At 39.5% G+C, this 20,283-nt stretch overlaps 1 protein-coding gene across 5 annotated transcripts in view; it reads right to left on the bottom strand.

Annotated features, from left to right (window-relative positions):
* Positions 1–20,283, bottom strand: part of LOC126190657 (cap-specific mRNA (nucleoside-2'-O-)-methyltransferase 2) — a 306,338-nt gene that overhangs the window by 156,934 nt on the left and 129,121 nt on the right. For all 5 annotated transcript variants that reach the window (XM_049931092.1, XM_049931088.1, XM_049931090.1 and 2 more), the window contains one exon: positions 7,331–7,442. In XM_049931092.1, coding sequence (XP_049787049.1) covers positions 7,331–7,442 — 112 coding nt within the window. The remainder of the gene's footprint in view (positions 1–7,330; positions 7,443–20,283) is intronic.

Genomic DNA, 20,283 nt, shown 5'->3' with positions numbered 1-20,283 from the left:
TCTTCTTGTGTAAACTGTTTATTGTCCATGTTTTACTTCCATACATGGCTGCACTCCATACAAATACTTTCCGAAAAGACTTTGTACCTCTTAAGTCTATATTCAATGTTAACAAATTTCTCTTCTTCAGGAATACTTCTCTTGCCATCGCCAGTCTACTTTTTATATCCTCTCTACTGTGGCCATCATCAGTTATATTGGTGCCCAAATAACAAAACCTATCTACTACTTTAAGTGTTTCTTTTCCTAATCTAATTCCCTCAGAATCACCTGATTTAATTTGACTACATTCTGTTACCCTTGTGTTGCTTTTGTTGATGTTCATCTTGATTCGAAATGATACAGAATTCTTAAATTTCTATCACAGATACACAAAGGTCTATAGGAAGATGCTGATTGCTGCAAAAAAGGCATTTAATGACAAAATAATATATAATACAGAGAATAAAAAAGGAAACAGGGAGAGGCAAACAACGCAGAATAACATACTGCTAAAGGAGGGGGATAAGGTAATAAATGATCGACAACACTTAGCAAACTATGTAAATGAGCATTTTTCAAGTATTGCAGAGAAGTTACAGCAAAAATTCCCCAAAACAAATATAACACCTGTAAATAATGTTGCACTAAATACAATGATGTTACTTCCAACCACAGTGAATGAAGTCAATAAAACTGTTCAAAAACTAAAAAATAAAAAGTCAGTAGGCTTAGATGAAGTACCAATGTGTGTACTGAAACAATGCATAGGGATTATACAAGGCCCCTTAACAAATATAACAACTGAATCCTTCACATCAGAGACATTTCCAGAGCAGTTAAAACAGGCAAGAGTTGTAACTTTGCTTAAGAAAACTAATGCAAAAGATATAGAAAATTACTGGCCCATTTTCCTGCTGTCAGCATTCTCAAAGATAATAGAAGCAATTATGAAAGACAGATTAATGAATTACCTGAAAAAATACAATCTTTTAAGTGAATCACAGTTTGGTTTCCGAAGTGACAAAAATACGGAGTCAGCCAAAGTAGAATTCACAAAAGTTGTACTAGATGCTCTTAATAAAGATGAGTGTGCCACAGGCATATTTTTAGATCTGTCTAAGGCATCTGATACAGCCGACCGCAAGATTCTATTAAATAAATTAGAAGCATTAGGAATAAGAGGGGTAGCTAATGACTGGTTTCGATCATCCCTAACAGATAGGGTACAAAGAGTAGAGATAACAAATACTTCAAATAAATCTAAATATTTATGAAAACATTTTAACACTTAGTAAAATACATTAAAATAGGGGTACCACATGGTAGCATATTAGGACCAATACTATTCCTGATATACACCAAACACTTTCCCACTAGTGTTCCTCATGGTGGAAAAATTCTCTTCGCTGATGACAGCAATATTATAGTCACTGAGAAAACAAGAGAACTCCTTGCCAAGAAAGCAAATGAAACTATCAAGGAAGATTATGATTGGTCAATAAGCAATAAAGTGATACTGAACATAAAGAAAACTAATGCCATTAATTTCAGTTTGAAGAGGAAAAAATGACAATGTTAAATTAAATGTATATGGCACCTATATAGACTGTGTAACAAATTCAAAATTTCTAGGAATAAATATTGATTCTCAGTTGAAGTGGTGTGAACACATAAAGGTACTTGCAAACAGAATGTCATCAGCATGTTATGCCCTTAGAATCCTGTCATCACTGTGTAACATGCAGTGTCTTTTAGTTACATATTATTCATATGTACATTTAGTTCTTAGCTAGGGCATTCTTTTTTTTTTTTTTGGGGGGGGGGGGGGGACGCACAAAATATGAACACATTTTTCAAACTCCAGAAAAGAGCCATAAGAATAATAACCAAAAATACTAGTTGAGCTCATTGTAAAGATCTGTTGAAAGCACTGGGAATTTTAACTGCTCCATGTGAATACATTAACCAGTCAGTTATACACATCAAAAATAACATTGGTAATTACTGCACAAACAGCTCTGTCCATGACCATGCAACAGGAGATAGATTCAACTTATATTTACCAAGAAAAAATAAACATAAAACTCAAAACAGCATTTTCTACAAAGGAATAAAACTGTACACTAAATTACCAACAGAGATTAAAGAAATTGCAAAAATACACTTATTTAAAAAGGCAGCTAAAAAGTACCTGTTATGCAATACATTTTATACATTGAAGGATTACTTATACAGGGTGTTACAAAAAGGTACGGCCAAACTTTCAGGAAACATTCCTCACACACAAATAAAGAAAAGATGTTATGTGGACACGTGTCTGGAAACGCTTAATTTCCATGTTAGAGCTCACTCCAACGTGATCAAATTGTAAATTTTCACCATCAACATGTGTGGGCTGACGAGAATCCGCACGCAATTGTGCAATCACGTCATTAACACAGATTTTCTGTGAACATTTGGGCAGGCATTGTTGGTGATGTCTTGATTGGGCCCCACGTTCTTCCACCTATGCTCAATGGAGCATGTTATCATGATTTCATACGGGATACTCTACCTGTGCTGCTAGAACATGTGCCTTTACAAGTATGACACAACATGTGGTTCATGCATGATGGAGCTCCTGCACATTTCAGTCGAAGTGTTCGTACGCTTCTCAACAACAGATTCGATGACCGATGGATTGGTAGAGGTGGACTATTCCATGGCCTCCACACTCTCCTGACCTAAACCCTCTTGACTTTCATTTATGGGGCATTTGAAAGCTCTTGTCTACGCAACCTCGGTACCAAATGTAGAGACTCTTGTGCTCGTATTGTGGACAGCTGTGATACAATACGCCATTCTCCAGGGCTGCATCAGCACATCAGGGATTCCATCCGACGGAGGGTGGATACATGTTTCCTCGCTAACGGAGGGCATTTTGAACATTTCCTGTAACAAAGTGTTTGAAGTCACACTGGTACATTCTGTAACTGTGTGTTTCAATTCCATGATTAATGTGATTTGAAGAGAAGTAATAAAATGAGCTCTAACATGGAAAGTAAGCGTTTCCGGACACATGTGCACATAACATATTTTCTTTCTTTGTGTGTGAGGAATGTTTCCTGCAAGTATGGCCGTACGTTTTTGTAACACCCTGTATAAAACAGAGTAAGGGGTTTGATAAAAAATGTTGTACAAATAAATAAATAATAATAATAATAATAATAATAATAATGATTATAAATTATCCAACATTCCATATAACACCCTCACCTTATTTTTTTCCTTCTTTTTTTCCTTTCTATGCTATGCATAGTACAATACTAACACCTCTTCCTGTTTCTGAGCTCAACATCTCACACATTATGGAGGGATGCTGACTCAGTCTTTTAGGATAGCAAATGGGAAGTTGTGGTACAGAAAATGGCCCAGAGATCACCTGTGTGTGTGTGTGTGTGTGTGTGTGTGTGTGTGTAGTGAGTGAGTGAAGTGTTGTGAAACAATGTGTGTATAGTGTGCGCAGTGACTGATAGTGAGATGTGAGATATGAGTGAATGGTGTGGCATTACATTATTTAATAAGTTATTTGTAAAAAAAAAAGTATTGTATACCAAGAGCAAATGATTGTGTCTAACTAGAAGTCTGTAAATGTACACTACTGGCCATTAAAATTGCTACACCACGAAGATGATGTGCTACAGATGCGAAATTTAACCGACAGGAAGAAGATGCTGTGATACGCAGATGATTAGCTTTTCAGAGCATTCACACAAGGTTGGTGCCGGTGGTGACACCTACAATGTGCTGAGACAAAAGTTTCCAAGCGATCTCTCATACACAAACAGTAGTTTACCGGCGTTGCCCGGTGAAACGTAGTTGGATGCCTCGTGTAAGGAGGAGAAATGCGTACCATCACGTTTTCAACTTTGATAAAGGTCAGATTGTAGCCTATCACGATTGCGGTTTATCATATCGCGACATTGCTGCTCGCGTTGGTCAAGATCCAATGACTGTTAGCAGAATATGGAATCGGTGGGTTCAGAAGGGTAATAAGGAACACCGTGCTGGATCCCAATGGCCTCGTATCACTAGCAGTCGAGATGACAGGCACCTTATCCGCATGGCTGTAACGGATAATGCAGCTACGTCTCGATCCCTGAGTCAACCAATGGCGACATTTGCAAGTCAACAACCATCTGCATGAACAGTTCGACAACATTTGCAGCAGTATGGACTATCAGATCAGAGACCATGGCAGCGGTTACCCTTGATGCTGCATCACAGACAGGAGCACCTGTGATGGTGAACTCGACGATGAACGGGGGAGCACAAATGGCAAAACGTCATTTTTTCAGATGAATCCAGGTTGTTTACAGCATCATGACGGTCGCATCCGTGTTTGGCGACATAGTGGTGAACGCACACTGGAAGCATGTATTTGTCATCGCCATACTGGCGTATCACCCAGCGTGATGGTATGGGGTGCCACTGGTTACACATCTCGGTCACCTCTTGTTCGCATTGACGGCACTTTGAACAGTGGACGTTACATTTCAGATGTGTTACAACCCGTGGCTTTACCCTTCATTCGATCCCTGTGAAACACTACATTTCATCAGGATAATGCAGGACCGCATGTTGCAGGTCCTGTAAGGGCCTTTCTGGATACAGAAAATGTTCGACTGCTGCCCCGGCCAGCACATTCTCCAGATCTCTCACCAACTGACAATGCCTGGTCAATAGTGGCCAAGCAACTGGCTCATCACAATTCGCCAGTCACTACTCTTGATGAATTGTGGTATCGTGTTGAAGCTGCGTGGGCAGCGGTACCTGTACACGCCATCCAAGCTCTGTTCGACTCAACGCCCAGGCGTATCAAGGCCATTATTACAGCCAGAGGTGGTTGTTCTGGGTACTGATTTCTCAGGATCTATGCACCCAAATTGCATGAAAATATAATCATGTCAGTTCTAGTATAATATATTTGTCCAATGAATACCTGTTTATCATCTGCATTTCTTCTTGGTGTAGCAATTTTAATGGCTAGTAGTGTATGTGTATATGAATTAGCTTATTTTAAATTGGTCTAAGCTTGTAAATACTTTGACATGTCCTAGAGCCTAGTAAAAAGAGATCTACAGATGAATAAAGCTGCTGCTACTACTGCTGCTGCTGCTACAATTAAACATCAATGGAAAACCTCAAGTTTTTATTTCTTCTCCCTGAACTTTACTTGCTACTCTAATTTTTTTTTTGTTTCCTTTACTGCTTGCTCATACAGATTAAATAACACTGAGCACAGGCTACAACTCTGTCTAACTCTTTCTCAACCAATGCTTCCCTTTCATGTCCCTCAATGTTACTACTGCTGTCTGGTTTCTGTACAAGTTGTAAATAGCCTTCCGTTTCCTGTACTTTAACCCTGCTACCTTCGGAACTTTGAAGAGAGTATTCCAGCCAACACTGTCAAAAGCTTTCTACAAATGCTATTAACATAGGTTTGCCTTTCCTTAACTTATCTTCTAAGATAACTTGTAGAGGTAATATTGCTTTGGGTATTCCTACATTTCTCCAAAAATCCTTATGATCTTCTCCAAGTTTGCTCCCACCAGTTTTTCTATTCTCCTGTATAGAATTCATGTTAGTATTTTGCAACCATGACTTATTAAACTGATAATTCAATAATTTTTCACACCTGTAAGCAACTGCTTTATTTGGAATTGGAATTATTACATTATTCTTGAGGTCTGAGGGTATTTCACCTGTCTCATACATCTTGCACACCAGTGGAAGAATTCGGTCATGCCTGGCTCTCCCAAGGCTGTCCGTAGTTCTGACAGAATGTCATATACTCCAGGAGTCTTGTTTAAACTTAGGTCTTTCAGTACTCTATCAAATTCTTCTCACAGTACCATATCTCTCATCTCATCTTCACTTATGTTCTCTTCCATTTCTATAGCATTCTCTTCAAGTTTATCTCCCTTATATAGACCCTTTATACGCTCCTTTCACCATTCAGCTTTCCCTTCTTTGATTAGTACTGGTTTGCCATGTGTGCTTTGATATTCATGTAGCTACTTCTCTTTTTTCCAGAAGTCTCTAATTTTCCTGTAGGTGGTACCTATTTTTCCCCTGCTGAAATATGCTTCTAAATCCTTACACTTGTCTTCTCGGCATTTCTGCTTAGCCATTTTGCACTTCCTGTCAATCTAATTTTTTAGACATGTGTTCCCATTTGCTTACTTTCTAATTCATTTGCTGCATTTTTATACTTTTCCTTTCATCATTTAAATTCAGTATCTCCTGTGTTATGCAAGGATTTCTACTAAGCTTTCTCTTTTTACCTATTTGATCCTCTGCTGCCTTCTCTATTTCATATCTTAAAGCTACACATTTGTCTTCTACTGCATTCTTTTCCCCTGTTCTAGTCATCCATTGTTTAATGCTGTTTGAGACTCTCTTCAACCCCTGGTTCTTTCAACTTATCTAGGTCCCATCGCCTTAATTTCCTACCTTTTTGCAATTTCTTCGGTTTTATAACATAAATAAAATAAAATTGAGTATGAGTAGTGTGAGTCAGTGGCAAGACCTCATATAGTGCAAGGAGTAATTAGTCTGAGTAGTGATTGCGAGAGCCGGTTACGCATGAGAAGAAAGAAATGCACTGGGAGACATTACAGCCTGAACTGCCATTGATGTAATGGTTTCCTCTACACTTTACAGTGACTTGACAAACTCTGTACATCAGTTAGGCCCTTGTCTAACAATTACAGTAAACACAGTTCTTGCAACTGGGTGACAGTTGATAAACTGAACAAAGAATCAGCAATTGCAAAAACGATTTTTTCAGGAACTTCCTGTAGTCAGCTACAAAATTTGAGTGTCAGAAAATTGTCAAAGTTATTACATTTACAGTAAGAAACATTTCATTTTCTCAACATTGTAATTAAACTGGTATTGCACTAATGAATTTTGCTTAATGCAATTTCCAAACTAAGATCTGCTGATGCAAGATATGGCAACATATTAAATGATCATTTGTAAGTATTTTCCGTAGCCCTCATTTTGGTCATAAGTATAGGAAAAAGAATTAAATACACAATTCTATAACACTTTAATCTATAAGGTAAATCACACAATCATTTATTTGTTCCACACTTAGCTCCAAAGATATTGATGCTGATGTCTATGCAGCAATTGTAAAGTTTCTAACTCAATTTGATCCAGTGTACAAAAAATGAATCACAACAGTTTTCTAGACATGGCTGTAGATGCAGTCTATAGTCTATTGGCTTCAGTTAATCTGATACACATGAAAGAAGAACTACATAAAATATGTCAACATAGTAGTTTTGTAAACTTTAACCTGCTGCAAGTGCATGAAGTGCTGTAACTGTCTCACAATAATGAAGTGCTGACACAATGTGCTCTTGTTCACCAGGATTCTCTTGACAGTCAATGCTTCCATCAGCTGTTACCTGTCAACACATCATGTCTTTAATTATATGGAGCTCTCACTGTGGGCCAGTAATATCTGGAGCGACAATTAACTTATGGCAACACAATGAATTAATGTATCAAAAAAATACCAATTCTGTCATAACAAGCATGTAGAAATCTGATGAAACATTGACAGAAATAAATTTTACAACTGAAGTTTTGAGTTTAACATCACATCAAATCAGACATGGCAAACATTCATAATGGTTTAGGATGTAGGTCGAAATCAGCTGCAGTCTCTTTTACTTACTCATCTAACACTCACCTCAAGTGATTTATCGAAATTAAAGTACGCTTTTAATCTCACTCCTCTCAAACACAATTAGTGTCTGAACCACTATGTTATGCCTTTTGTTGAAAGATACACTCTGTTCTATGTTAACAGTGAACACTGTTTAAATGCAATGGAAGATAATCCCACAAGGTAGTGTGAGGCAGCAGGAATTTAGAATCTGAATCAAAATACTGCCATCAATGTAGCAAGATATGTGCACTTATTAGTACAAAACTGCACTTACATAAAGCAAACTGCAAATGGCAGTGCTGTTATTCTACTGGCTGAGGAAAGCCCAAGAAAAAGTGAGACCTGTTTTTCTAGGTAAAATATATAATTTGTTTCATTATAATAACCATGAAGAATTGCCATAGTTGCGTAGATAATGGTGTGAATGTTTAAACAAAATGTTGCATATCACAGCTGTAAACTTGTCTGATCACTGAAAATGATTAGACATAATGAGCAGCACATCAAGCCATTAATGAACAATAATAAGTTTCTCGCTGAATTGCAACTGCTTGCTGGAATAGGACAGAGAGCTGTATAGAGATCTCTCGAATAGGCATGTGGACAAGAAAAATATTGTTACAAATAGATATATCAATGTTAAGCAGAGATTTTTTTAAACATACTTCCATCGAGTTGAGCTGCAGAAACTAGTGGAATAAATAACACTGTTTCAGTGCACGAACTGATAAGTCTGAGATTCTCTCCACTTATTTCTCACTTGCATTCTCTCTTCCCCAACCGTCTTCATCTACTTACTAACTTACTTTGCCCTAACTTTTGTCTGAAAAAACTATTCCCATGCGAATGTAGCTCAAATCCCCTGATTTGTAATACCATATTTTCATTGATATTCTCCTTTTTTTCCTCCTTATTCATGTCCATTTTTTTACTTCTTTGTCTTTTGTGATCCCTCTGCTCCCCTTTCTCACCTGTACTTGACATCGTACTTACTTCCTTTCTTCACCTGCATCAGAATATTATAGTATCTGAAAGCATTCCCTGTTATTTCTCCTTGTGATACCAGGTCTCCTCAACTCCATGGCATTAATAATCATTTCTTCTGTTTAGCTAATATTAAAATACAGAATGTACCAGAATACAGAGTAGTACCACAAAGGAATAAAATTATGTATTGTTGCGATTTGTGCGGCAGTGTAGTCCACTGTTTTCTCAACAGATCTCAGTGGTCATTTTTCCAGCAGATGACAGTGCAGCAATGAATGAGACTGTCGTCTGAGTAATTCAAGGCCATATTGAAATGGTACTGAAAGTACGAAAACATGATGGAGGTACAACAGCAATGGCATAATGTGTTTGGGAGTCACCCACCAACTAGTACAACAATTCATCATAATCACGATAAATCTGAAGCCAACAGTATCATTCAGGATGTGCAGAAGGAAAGGTCTGGCTGACCAAAAACATCAACAAGTCCAGCTTCTCCAGTGCTGCTGCGTTGCAACATTTTACTAGGTCACCTCAAAAATAAGTGAAGCAGGTTGCAAGTGAAAGCCAGGTACACCAATCAAGTGTTCAATACATTCTGAAGGCTGCAAAGTGGAAAGTGTACATGCCACGATCATTGCACACTATGAACAAGAAAGACTCAGATCGATGGATTGAGTACTCGAGTGGTTTGAAGGCATGCTTTGCAAGGATGAACAGTTTGCAGGGATGGTTATCTGGTCTGCTAAGGCGCAATTCAAACTGAACAGTGCTGTAAACTGCCACAACTGCATGTACTGGGCTCCTGAAAATCCTCACATTCACGTGGACACACATGTTAATCTACCAGGTGTTTATGTGCGGTATGGTCTGTCATAACATGGTTTAATTGGCCCATTCTTCTTTGAAGGTACCGTAAATGGTGAGGTGATCTTTATATGCTACAAACATTGATTTTACCTGTCATTTCGGAGTTGTTTGGATATGAAATCTTTTACCTACATCAAGATGGCACTCCGCCTCACTACCACAAAGATGTCAAAGCCTACTTGGACGAAAATCTACCTGGATGATGGGTAGGTAGAAGAGCAGCTGCTGAGTGCCCATCACAGACTCCAGATGTTACACCACTTGCCTTACACCTATTGGGGACCTTGAAAAATGAAGTTTATCAACATAAGCCAGCTACACTAAACAAGCTACAAGAAACAATCGAGGCATCCTCTGCAGCTATCACACTGGCAACACTGGTTTGGTGCCATTTCTCTGTCAGTAGATAATCTCTTATCTTTCCAATTAATATCCTTTACGGAAAGTGCATTTCTAAAGAAAAGATGAAAATTTGTATAAGTCATCTTTAAAGTGCAAGATAAATCATCAAATTCTATAAGACTGTGTCAGATAATAATCAGGTTTATTAGGGTGTACACAGGTAAATCTACTTTAATTGAAACGTACCGATACTGACAATACAGGAATTTTGGGAAAGTATAACAACTTAAGGAAAATGTAGGACAACAGTTAGCAAGGCAAAATCAGGCATTTAGCAATTTTAAGAGTAGTATTAGTCAACAGTTCAGTGAGGTGAGCAAAACTATACGCACTGAATTACCTGACAAATTATCCGGGAAGTTGACAGAGCTAGATAAACAACTAAAACAAGAACTAAGTGCCGACATGTCCCATAATATAAATACGTTGATGGAAAAAGTATCATCCATAAATGATAAACAAGAACAACTTGCAGGTGAGTTACAAAACCTTAGTGAAGCATATTCTCAAATTCAGGAGACACAATACCAAGTGGATGCGTCGGTAAAAATTGTGGCAAATGCAGTCAGCGAGCTGCAAGATGTATGTAAAAATTTAACTACAGAAGTAAACAAGTTAAATGTAAGAGTAGACCAGTTAAGTTTAAGAGTCAAAATTTGCCAAAGAACAGAAAGATAAGATGTATAGGAAATAACTGAAAAAGTTGAAGCCAGGATGCTGGATAAGGGCAGCACGCTTGCTGAAAAGGTAGTGTCAGAGTGCAAAATTTATGTAGATACAGTAAAAGAAACTCTGAAAGACAAAGAAAGTCAACTTCTAGCCAAAATAGATTCAGGTTTAAATGACGCAGAGGTAAGGTTACAAGGCAGTATTGCTAAAACTACTGACATTCCAAAACAACATTTCACAGAAAACAAACCCATGCTTTTAGAGAAGCTAGAATACTTTCACTGGTTACCCACAACACATGGCTAGCACGCTGAAGGAATATAGTGAAGGTTGCAGAATGCAACAACACTTGCCGGGAGCTGTACCCATCGAGCAAGTGCAGTTGCCATGCGCTACGCCACAAACGAACATAAACACACCTGTCACTGACAGTGCGGCATGTTTATCAACATTACTTGCAGATAAGGGATTACTTAGGCAATGACGGTTTCCGGTATTTACCTCTGAAGGAGAAAGAACAAACGCCGTGATCTTTATCAGAACATTTTGAAATGTTTTACCTCGTACCTGGATCAAAGCCCAGAAAATTAGATTTGCTGTTAGATACACACAGGGTGACATTCTGCTATGGGCTACAGACATGGTGGAACGTTACCAATACTATGAATAGTTTGAGAGAGCCATTATGGATAAATACTGGTCTCACGCCATACAAGAGAGGCTCAGATGTGAAGTATTCAACCCAGCTCCATTCAATAGCACACATGGAAGCTTAAGGGGCTACTTTTAAAAGCATTTGAATAAGGAACAAGATACCGAATACTTTCTATCAGTACTGGACTCAATAGATTTTGTATATGAAGAGAGACTAGTGCAGCCCATGCCTGCTGATATGCAGATAATGCCACAGAGATTTACGGCCCAACAAGTGAACAATGGATTCGTAGTACAACAAGGGTGGCAACCGTACCTTACACAGACCTATAGCAAAAGTAATGGTAATCACAACAGCAATGGAGAAAAAAGAAATGGGCAAAAGTTAAACAAAACCAACAATGGGCATGTAGCATATGACCAGCTACTGGCAATAATCAGCCAATTGCTTGGCAAACACAAAACAGTACCATACATCTGAATAATCCACAGACAGCAGAATTCAGTCAACAAAGTAATACACACATGTTGAATAATGCGCAAAGGCAAAGAGAATTTCAGTCAGGAGCCTCACAGGATACTGACTGGCGTAATCAAACACCAACAGTCCATATAGTGGAAGTTATGCCTAACCCAGAGACCAATGCCACCCATGACATCGGAAAACTTGATCCGGTCACGGTAGGCCCCCATTCTGTGAACGTGGAGGGGAGTGGGGAGACGAGCTCGATCGACACTTGCTTTATCAGATACGATCACGGTAGTGATGTGAAAGATGATCTGTATCAAAGTAATGAGGGTACACAGAAAAATTTGACAGAGAGCAAGGTACAAGCAACTACTAATGCCTAAATATTTGACCTTGATGTATCCATTGTGCTTCACACAAGTGCTACTAGAACATTAATTTGATGTCACAGGGATTCTTTCAAGAACTGAAGAAACATGGGCATATACCCACACTGCCAGTGCAAAACTGCGAGGTACAAACTGTTACTGGGCAGCAATGGAAAGGAGTCCAAATGCAAGCCTTAATTCCCATACAATTAGGACAATTTTTTTTGATAGTAGAGAAATTAGAAGTTGATTGTCTAATAGGTCTGGATACATTTAGGACATAGCAAGTACAAACTGATATAGGAAAAGGTCAATGTCATTTCACTGTAAACAACAAATTATTTGTAATAGACCTAATCAGACAAAGTACTAATAGACATAAAACTGAAGTTACTCACGATTTTGAGGTTCAATTCTTATGTTTGTCAACACATACAATAATGAACAGTCAGCGGCAGAAGGGGTAAACGTCGACACAATAAACACAAACGTAAGTGAATCAAAGTGCTTGTCTCAAGAACAGCAAGCAGAACTTAAAGAACTGATACTTGCTTATATATATATGTATTTGAAAAAAAGACCAGGTATTACTAAGGATTTTGTGTACAAATTGGAAGTATATCCTCATGACACTTTTTGTTCTACTTCATACCCTATACCATGGACAAACAGGGAAGCAGTAGAAATGAGATTAACAGGATGCTTGAATGGGTTGTAATACAATCATCATTCTCCCCTTATTGTAGTCCTATTTTGGCTGTGAGTAAGCCAGATGGCAAGGTGTGCTTGGTCCTCGACGCACGTAACATTAATTAGATTATTGTACCAGCTTGAAAACGTCAAGACAATTTAAAGGAAAAGCTTATGAAATTCCATGATGCTAATTTTCTTACTATAATTGATTGTGGCCAAGATAGATACGAAGCCCACACCTACTACAGTAGTACAAGTTTATATGCCAACTAGCTCTGCAGATGACGAAGAAATTGAAGAAATGTATGATGAAATAAAAGAAATTATTCAGATAGTGAAGGGAGACGAAAATTTAATAGTCATGGGTGACTGGAATTCGAGTGTAGGAAAAGGGAGAGAAGGAAACGTAGTAGGTGAATATGGATTGGGGCTAAGAAATGAAAGAGGAAGCCGCCTGGTAGAATTTTGCACAGAGCACAATTTAATCATAGCTAACACTTGGTTTAAGAAACATGAAAGAAGGTTGTATACAATGGAAGAACCCTGGAGATACTAAAAGGTATCAGATAGATTATATAATGGTAAGACAGAGATTTAGGAACCAGGTTTTAAATTGTAAGACATTTCCAGGGGCACATGTGGACTCTGACCACAATCTATTGGTTATGACCTGTAGATTAAAACTGAAGAAACTGCAAAAAGGTGGGAATTTAAGGAGATGGGACCTGGATAAACTGAAAGAACCAGAGGTTGTACAGAGTTTCAGGGAGAGCATAAGGGAACAATTGACAGGAATGGGGGAAAGAAATACAGTAACAGCTGCAAAATACTAACACGAATTCTTTACAGACGAATGGAAAAACTAGTAGAAGCCGACCTCGGAGAAGATCAGTTTGGATTCCGTAAATATACTGGAACATGCGAGGCAATACTGACCTTACGACTTATCTTAGAAGAAAGATTAAGGAAAGGCAAACCTATGTTTCTAGCATTTGTAGACTTAGAGAAAGCTTTTGACAATGTTGATTGGAATACTCTCTTTCAAACTCTAAAGGTGGCAGGGGTAAAATACAGGAAGCGAATGGCTATCCACAATTTGTACAGAAACCAGATGGCAGTTATAAGAGTCGAGGGACATGAAAGGGAAGCAGTGGTTGTAGCCTGTCCCCGATGTTATTCAATCTGTATATTGAGCAAGCAGTGAAGGAAACAAAAGAAAAATTCAGAGTAGGTATTAAAATCAATGGAGAAGACATAAAAACCTTGAGGTTCGCCGATGACATTGTAATTCTGTCAGAGACAGCAAAGGACCTGGAAGAGCAGTTGAACGGAATGGATGGTGTCTTGAAGGGAGTATATAAGATGAACATCAACAAAAGCAAAACGAGGATAATGGAAAGTAGTCAAATTAAGTCGGGTGATGTTGAGGGAATTAGATTAGGAAGTGAGACACTTAAAGTAGTAAAGGACTTTTGCTATTTGGGGAGCAAAATAACTGATGATGGTCGAAGTAGAGAGGATATAAAATGTAGACTGGCAATGGCAATGAAAGCGTTTCTGAAGAAGAGAAATTTGTTAACATCGAGTATAGATTTAAGTGTCAGGAAGTCATTTCTGAAAGTATTTGTATGGAGTGTAGCCATGTATGGAAGTGAAACATGGACGGTAAATAGTTTGGACAAGAAGAGAATAGAAGCTTTCGAAATGAGGTGCTACAGAAGAATGCTGAAGATTAGATGGGTAGATCACATAACTAATGAGGAGGTATTGAATAGGATTGGGGAGAAGAGAAGTTTGTGGCGCAACTTGACTAGAAGAATGGACTGGTTGGTAGGACATGTTCTGCGGCATCAAGGGATCACCAATTTAGTATTGGAGGGCAGCATGGAGGGTAAAAATCGTAGCGGGAGACCAAGAGATGAATACACCAAGCAGATTCAGAAGGATGTAGGTTGCGGTAGGTACTGGGAGATGAAGAAGCTTGCACAGGATAGAGTAGCATGGAGAGCTGCATCAAACCAGTCTCAGGACTGAAGACCACAACAACAACAACAATTGATCTCCAGCTTCCTATTGGCAAATACCATTTGGAGTGAACGTAAGTGTAGGTGTATCTATCTCTGCACTGGACAAAGTGCTGGGGTACGAACTTTTGAGTAAGGTAACAGTATAAGTGGACAACCTTTAAGTCACTACATCCACTTGGGTCGAATACTTAAAATTAATTAAACAAGTATTGAGACACTTTTCCAAATATGGAATAACAGCAAATCTCAAGAAATCTAATTTCGGACAAGAAAAGATAAAATTTTTAGGACACATAATCTCTTCGGAAGGCATACTGCCAGATCCTAAAAAACTTGATGTCATTAGGAACTGCCCTGTTCGTCAAAACAAGAGGCAATTAAAGGCTTACTAAGGCCTAGTCTCATTTTTCAGGAAATTCATAAATAACCAAATTATAAACAGTAATCCTTCACTCATTCTTCTACGGAAAAACAGAACTTGGTTATAGGATGAGCAATGTCAGTTTCAAGATCATCAAGAGGGCTTTCTTAAATGCTGATATTTTATTCCAACCAGACACGAAGAAGGATTTTTGTTTATGCACTGACGCGTCTTCCCAAAGTCTGGGTCATTCCTTTTTCAATTGGTAGAAGAAGAGGGAAATCTCATCCCTAAATTAATTAGATTCGCCAGCTGCACCTTATCCGAAGCTGAACGCACATATTCAGTTATAGAGTTAGAGGGTTTGGCTCTAATTCGGTGCTTTCCTTTGGGGTAAACATACAGAAGTATACAGTGACCATCAAACCTATCATTATTGTTAATTTGTACATTGCTACATTGACAGATAGCCAGGTGATGTATGTATCATCACGAATTCAATTTTGAAATAGCACACATAAAAGGAAACCAAAACATAATATCTGATGCTCTTTCTCGATTACCACAAGGCTTACAGGTATTCAACAATCTTTTAGAGCAGGAAGGTGAAATAAGAGCTATGTTGATGGACGACAAAACACCGTGACCATACTATGCCCACATGTGTAAACACATGGAGCAATTACAGCAGGAACACAAAAGCTGGAGTAAGGTAAGAGTGAAACTTACACAAAATGGTGATGAAAAGTTATAAAGGTTTTCCACTATCCACAAATTTGTTCTGTTCCGTAGGAACCATCCTGAACAAGAACAATGGCATTTGTGTTTGCCAGAGGAATACGTAGATGATTTCTTCTTATACACACACAATACTTGGGGCCATTATGACACTGCAAAATGCAGTGACAAAATAGGTAAATATTGTCATTTCCCCAACCTTATATGAAGAATACTACAGGTGGTACAAAAGTGTATTGTTTGCCAGAAAGCAAAACATTCTAACATCTCCAAGCAGATAGAACTACATCCCACTGTGGCTAAAAAAAAAAAAAAAAGTCTAAAAAGGTATTGTTAGATGTGGCTGGACCCTATCCCCGTGGTAAGGGGAAGAGTAAAATGTATGGTAGATCTGTATGATATTTTCACCAAATACGTAAGACTGTATGTGGTACAGAGTAGGAAAACCAGAAGTCATGTTAACAGATAATGCCTCAAATTTTGTTGGATGTAAATGGAAACAGTTTGTAGATTCCAACCAAATCACACACATTTTAGTGTCCAAATTTCATCCTGAAGCATCTCCCATAGAAAGGGTTTTTAAGGAATTCAACAGGTTTTTGAGGACATTTATAACTCATAAACATACCAAGTGGATTGAATATGTCACTCCCTTCTTACAAGTTGTTAACAACCTTCCAACTAGATTTATATCAAATGAGCTGATATTCAATTACAAACAAGCAGATGAGTGGGAGAAACCTCTGACCAAGATACCAATACAGGAATTATCACTGCATGATAAAGTACGGTAGGGAAGCAGCCTACTCACGCCATACAGAATTCATATGCTTTCCATTGTGTGCCAGCCTAGTCCGCTCTAACTATCTATGACATCACGATTGTTGTGCAATACCTTAAAAGTAAAGTAAATGATCTGAAAAGTTAATAGCATGTCAGAAGTGATGCTAAAACAATAATGCATTAAGTTTCAGTTTAGTAACTTTAACAGCTTTCGAAAGTTGGATGTTTTACGTAAAATTCATCGGCGCAACAGGAAGGAGCTAGAAACTTCAAAATTTATATTCGGATTCCTTTTTCATTGTAATTTAATGAAAACAGCATGCTGGATCTCATAAAGTAATATTTTGGTTGAAATTCATGATTTTCTGTTTTTGTGTCCTAAAAGTACGGAAGCAAGGTAGATTAAGAAGTGATTAGATAAAGCTAGGATGTTTAGATTTAGGTAGAATGGAGACACACTATTACAACAAAGATGTGAGTAGTTTCCAAAAGGTGGCTATAAAACTATAGCTGTAGCGTCTCTCCAAACGGCAAGTTCAGAGCTCTTCTATTACATGCAGTGCAACTAAAATAACTCTCTCGGCAAAAGTATTTAACCTAGCCACATCAGAATTTTATTACAGATACTTACCTGTGTGCTGATAGCACAATTAAATTGAGAGCTTCATTAGCCTTCAGCAAATGAAGCAATTAATTATTTAGTAACTTAACGTGGTGTTCTGATAGCCCCAGTGGTTAGCCAGGAAGGCAAATGTTGTCGGCTGCGCCTTCGGTGGTCCCCACTGTGGCTGTATAAATAAGAGCGCTGCGAGCTAGAGTCAGGCCCCAGTTCTCTTCTAGATTCGTATCAGCGCACTCCGTGTCAGAATCCGCATCGCGTCTATGTAGTTGCAAGGAACAGCCTTGGATGCCATATTATGTAACTCGGTATGCACGTAACAATGAGTTCACATTGTGGTAAAGTGTTAATTGCGGAACGACTTCAGCGATTTATTCTCAGTTTGCGTATATCGTATTTTCACGTGTTGCCGCAGGACAGACCTTCTACCATTACTGGTGTGGCATTTTGATGAGTATTAACACCAAATTTTGGCAAGCATTCATTTTGAACATTTACATCGATAACAGTTATTGAACAGTTTCGTTACCTAGGGATAATAGGATCCACGCAATAGACCCTGAAGAGCTCTGATAGTACAATAGCTGATAGTAGCATTGCTTGGTTAAATATTTGTCTAGAACTTTACGCTTTATCGTTTTCAGAATATAGTGAAAACTGTTATAGTAAACTGCATTTTCTATGAATTCCAGACATCATCCTAAATCCTTAGCGTAATGAACTTCTATGATCAATAACTTTATTTCTCCATCAGAGTGGGCACAGTGAACTTTAATTACAGGCATCACGTTTTTGCTAATCACTTTCTGGATGTCAACATTGTAGTTAGAGAGCCTGTGTTGAGAACGGCAATCAACCTTAAAACCTGGGCTGAATATAAGAAAGGAATTTATGACAGAAAGATGAAACGTACAACACATTTTTTTATGTAGGATAAAAGGTATTACTTAGAAAACATCCCAAATCCACAAAAATTGGAAAACTGAACTGTAAGTGGCAAATGCTATACAATGGTCCATAGATAATTACTAAAATCCCCTATACAGGAGCATACAGATCAGTACACACAAATATGGGTAAAGACAAAGGCCTTTACCCACACAAAGAGTTCAGAACGTTTATACACTCCTGGAAATGGAAAAAAGAACACATTGACACCGGTGTGTCAGACCCACCATACTTGCTCCGGACACTGCGAGAGGGCTGTACAAGCAATGATCACACGCACGGCACAGCGGACACACCAGGAACCGCGGTGTTGGCCGTCGAATGGTGCTAGCTGCGCAGCATTTGTGCACCGCCGCCGTCAGTGTCAGCCAGTTTGCCGTGGCATACGGAGCTCCATCGCAGTCTTTAACACTGGTAGCATGCCGCGACAGCGTGGACGTGAACCGTATGTGCAGTTGACGGACTTTGAGCGAGGGCGTATAGTGGGCATGCGGGAGGCCGGGTGGACGTACCGCCGAATTGCTCAACACGTGGGGCGTGAGGTCTCCACAGTACATCGATGTTGTCGCCAGTGGTCGGCGGAAGGTGCACGTGCCCGTCGACCTGGGACCGGACCGCAGCGAGGCACGGATGCACGCCAAGACCGTAGGATCCTACGCAGTGCCGTAGGGGGCCGCACCGCCACTTCCCAGCAAATTAGGGACACTGTTGCTCCTGGGGTATCGGCGAGGACCATTCGCAACCGTCTCCATGAAGCTGGGCTACGGTCCCGCACACCGTTAGGCCGTCTTCCGCTCACGTCCCAACATCGTGCAGCCCGCCTCCAGTGGTGTCGCGACAGGCGTGAATGGAGGGACGAATGGAGACGTGTCGTCTTCAGCGATGAGAGTCGCTTCTGCCTTGGTGCCAATGATGGTCGTATGCGTGTTTGGCGCCGTGCAGGTGAGCGCCACAATCAGGACTGCATACGACCGAGGCACACAGGGCCAACACCCGGCATCATGGTGTGGGGAGCGATCTCCTACACTGGCCGTACACCACTGGTGATCGTCGAGGGGACACTGAATAGTGCACGGTACATCCAAACCGTCATCGAACCCATCGTTCTACCATTCCTAGACCGGCAAGGGAACTTGCTGTTCCAACAGGACAATGCACGTCCGCATGTATCCCGTGCCACCTAACGTGCTCAAGAAGGTGTAAGTCAACTACCCTGGCCAGCAAGATCTCCGGATCTGTCCCCCATTGAGCATGTTTGGGACTGGATGAAGCGTCGTCTCACGCGGTCTGCACGTCCAGCACGAACGCTGGTCCAACTGAGGCGCCAGGTGGAAATGGCATGGCAAGCCGTTCCACAGGACTACATCCAGCATCTCTACGATCGTCTCCATGGGAGAATAGCAGCCTGCATTGCTGCGAAAGGTGGATATACACTGTACTAGTGCCGACATTGTGCATGCTCTGTTACCTGTGTCTATGTGCCTGTGGTTCTGTCAGTGTGATCATGTGATGTATCTGACCCCAGGAATGTGTCAATAAAGTTTCCCCTTCCTGGGACAATGAATTCACGGTGTTCTTATTTCAATTTCCAGGAGTGTATATTGAAGAAGGGCTGTATACCCCTAAGTTGTATATAAGCATAATAATATTAGATTTAGGATGCTGGAAACTCACATTCCAGAATTTTTGTTGTTAGTTGATAAGGAAAATTTTTGTTTGTATTTTTTTCTTCTATGTCAATCTTGTAAACGATGAGTTGTTGCAACAAGGTAGAATTTTACTTCTATGTGTCTAGAGATCATGATACTCTAAATACAATGCTCCGCCTTGCATGTAGCCCAGTTGTAAACAAATGTATGAAATTGTGAAATGGACAGTAGCATGCAATGCAATACGTAACTCAACATGAGCTAAGTGGTACCAAAGCGGCGCAGCACATGCACACTAGGGAGCAATCTAGTCAACAAACTGCAGGCGTGTGCACACC

The sequence above is a fragment of the Schistocerca cancellata genome, chromosome 6 (assembly GCF_023864275.1).
Source record: "Schistocerca cancellata isolate TAMUIC-IGC-003103 chromosome 6, iqSchCanc2.1, whole genome shotgun sequence".
Lineage (NCBI taxonomy): Eukaryota > Metazoa > Arthropoda > Insecta > Orthoptera > Acrididae > Schistocerca > Schistocerca cancellata.
The sequence above is the reverse complement of the archived record's forward strand: the minus strand, read 5'-3'. Positions and strand labels throughout refer to the sequence as shown.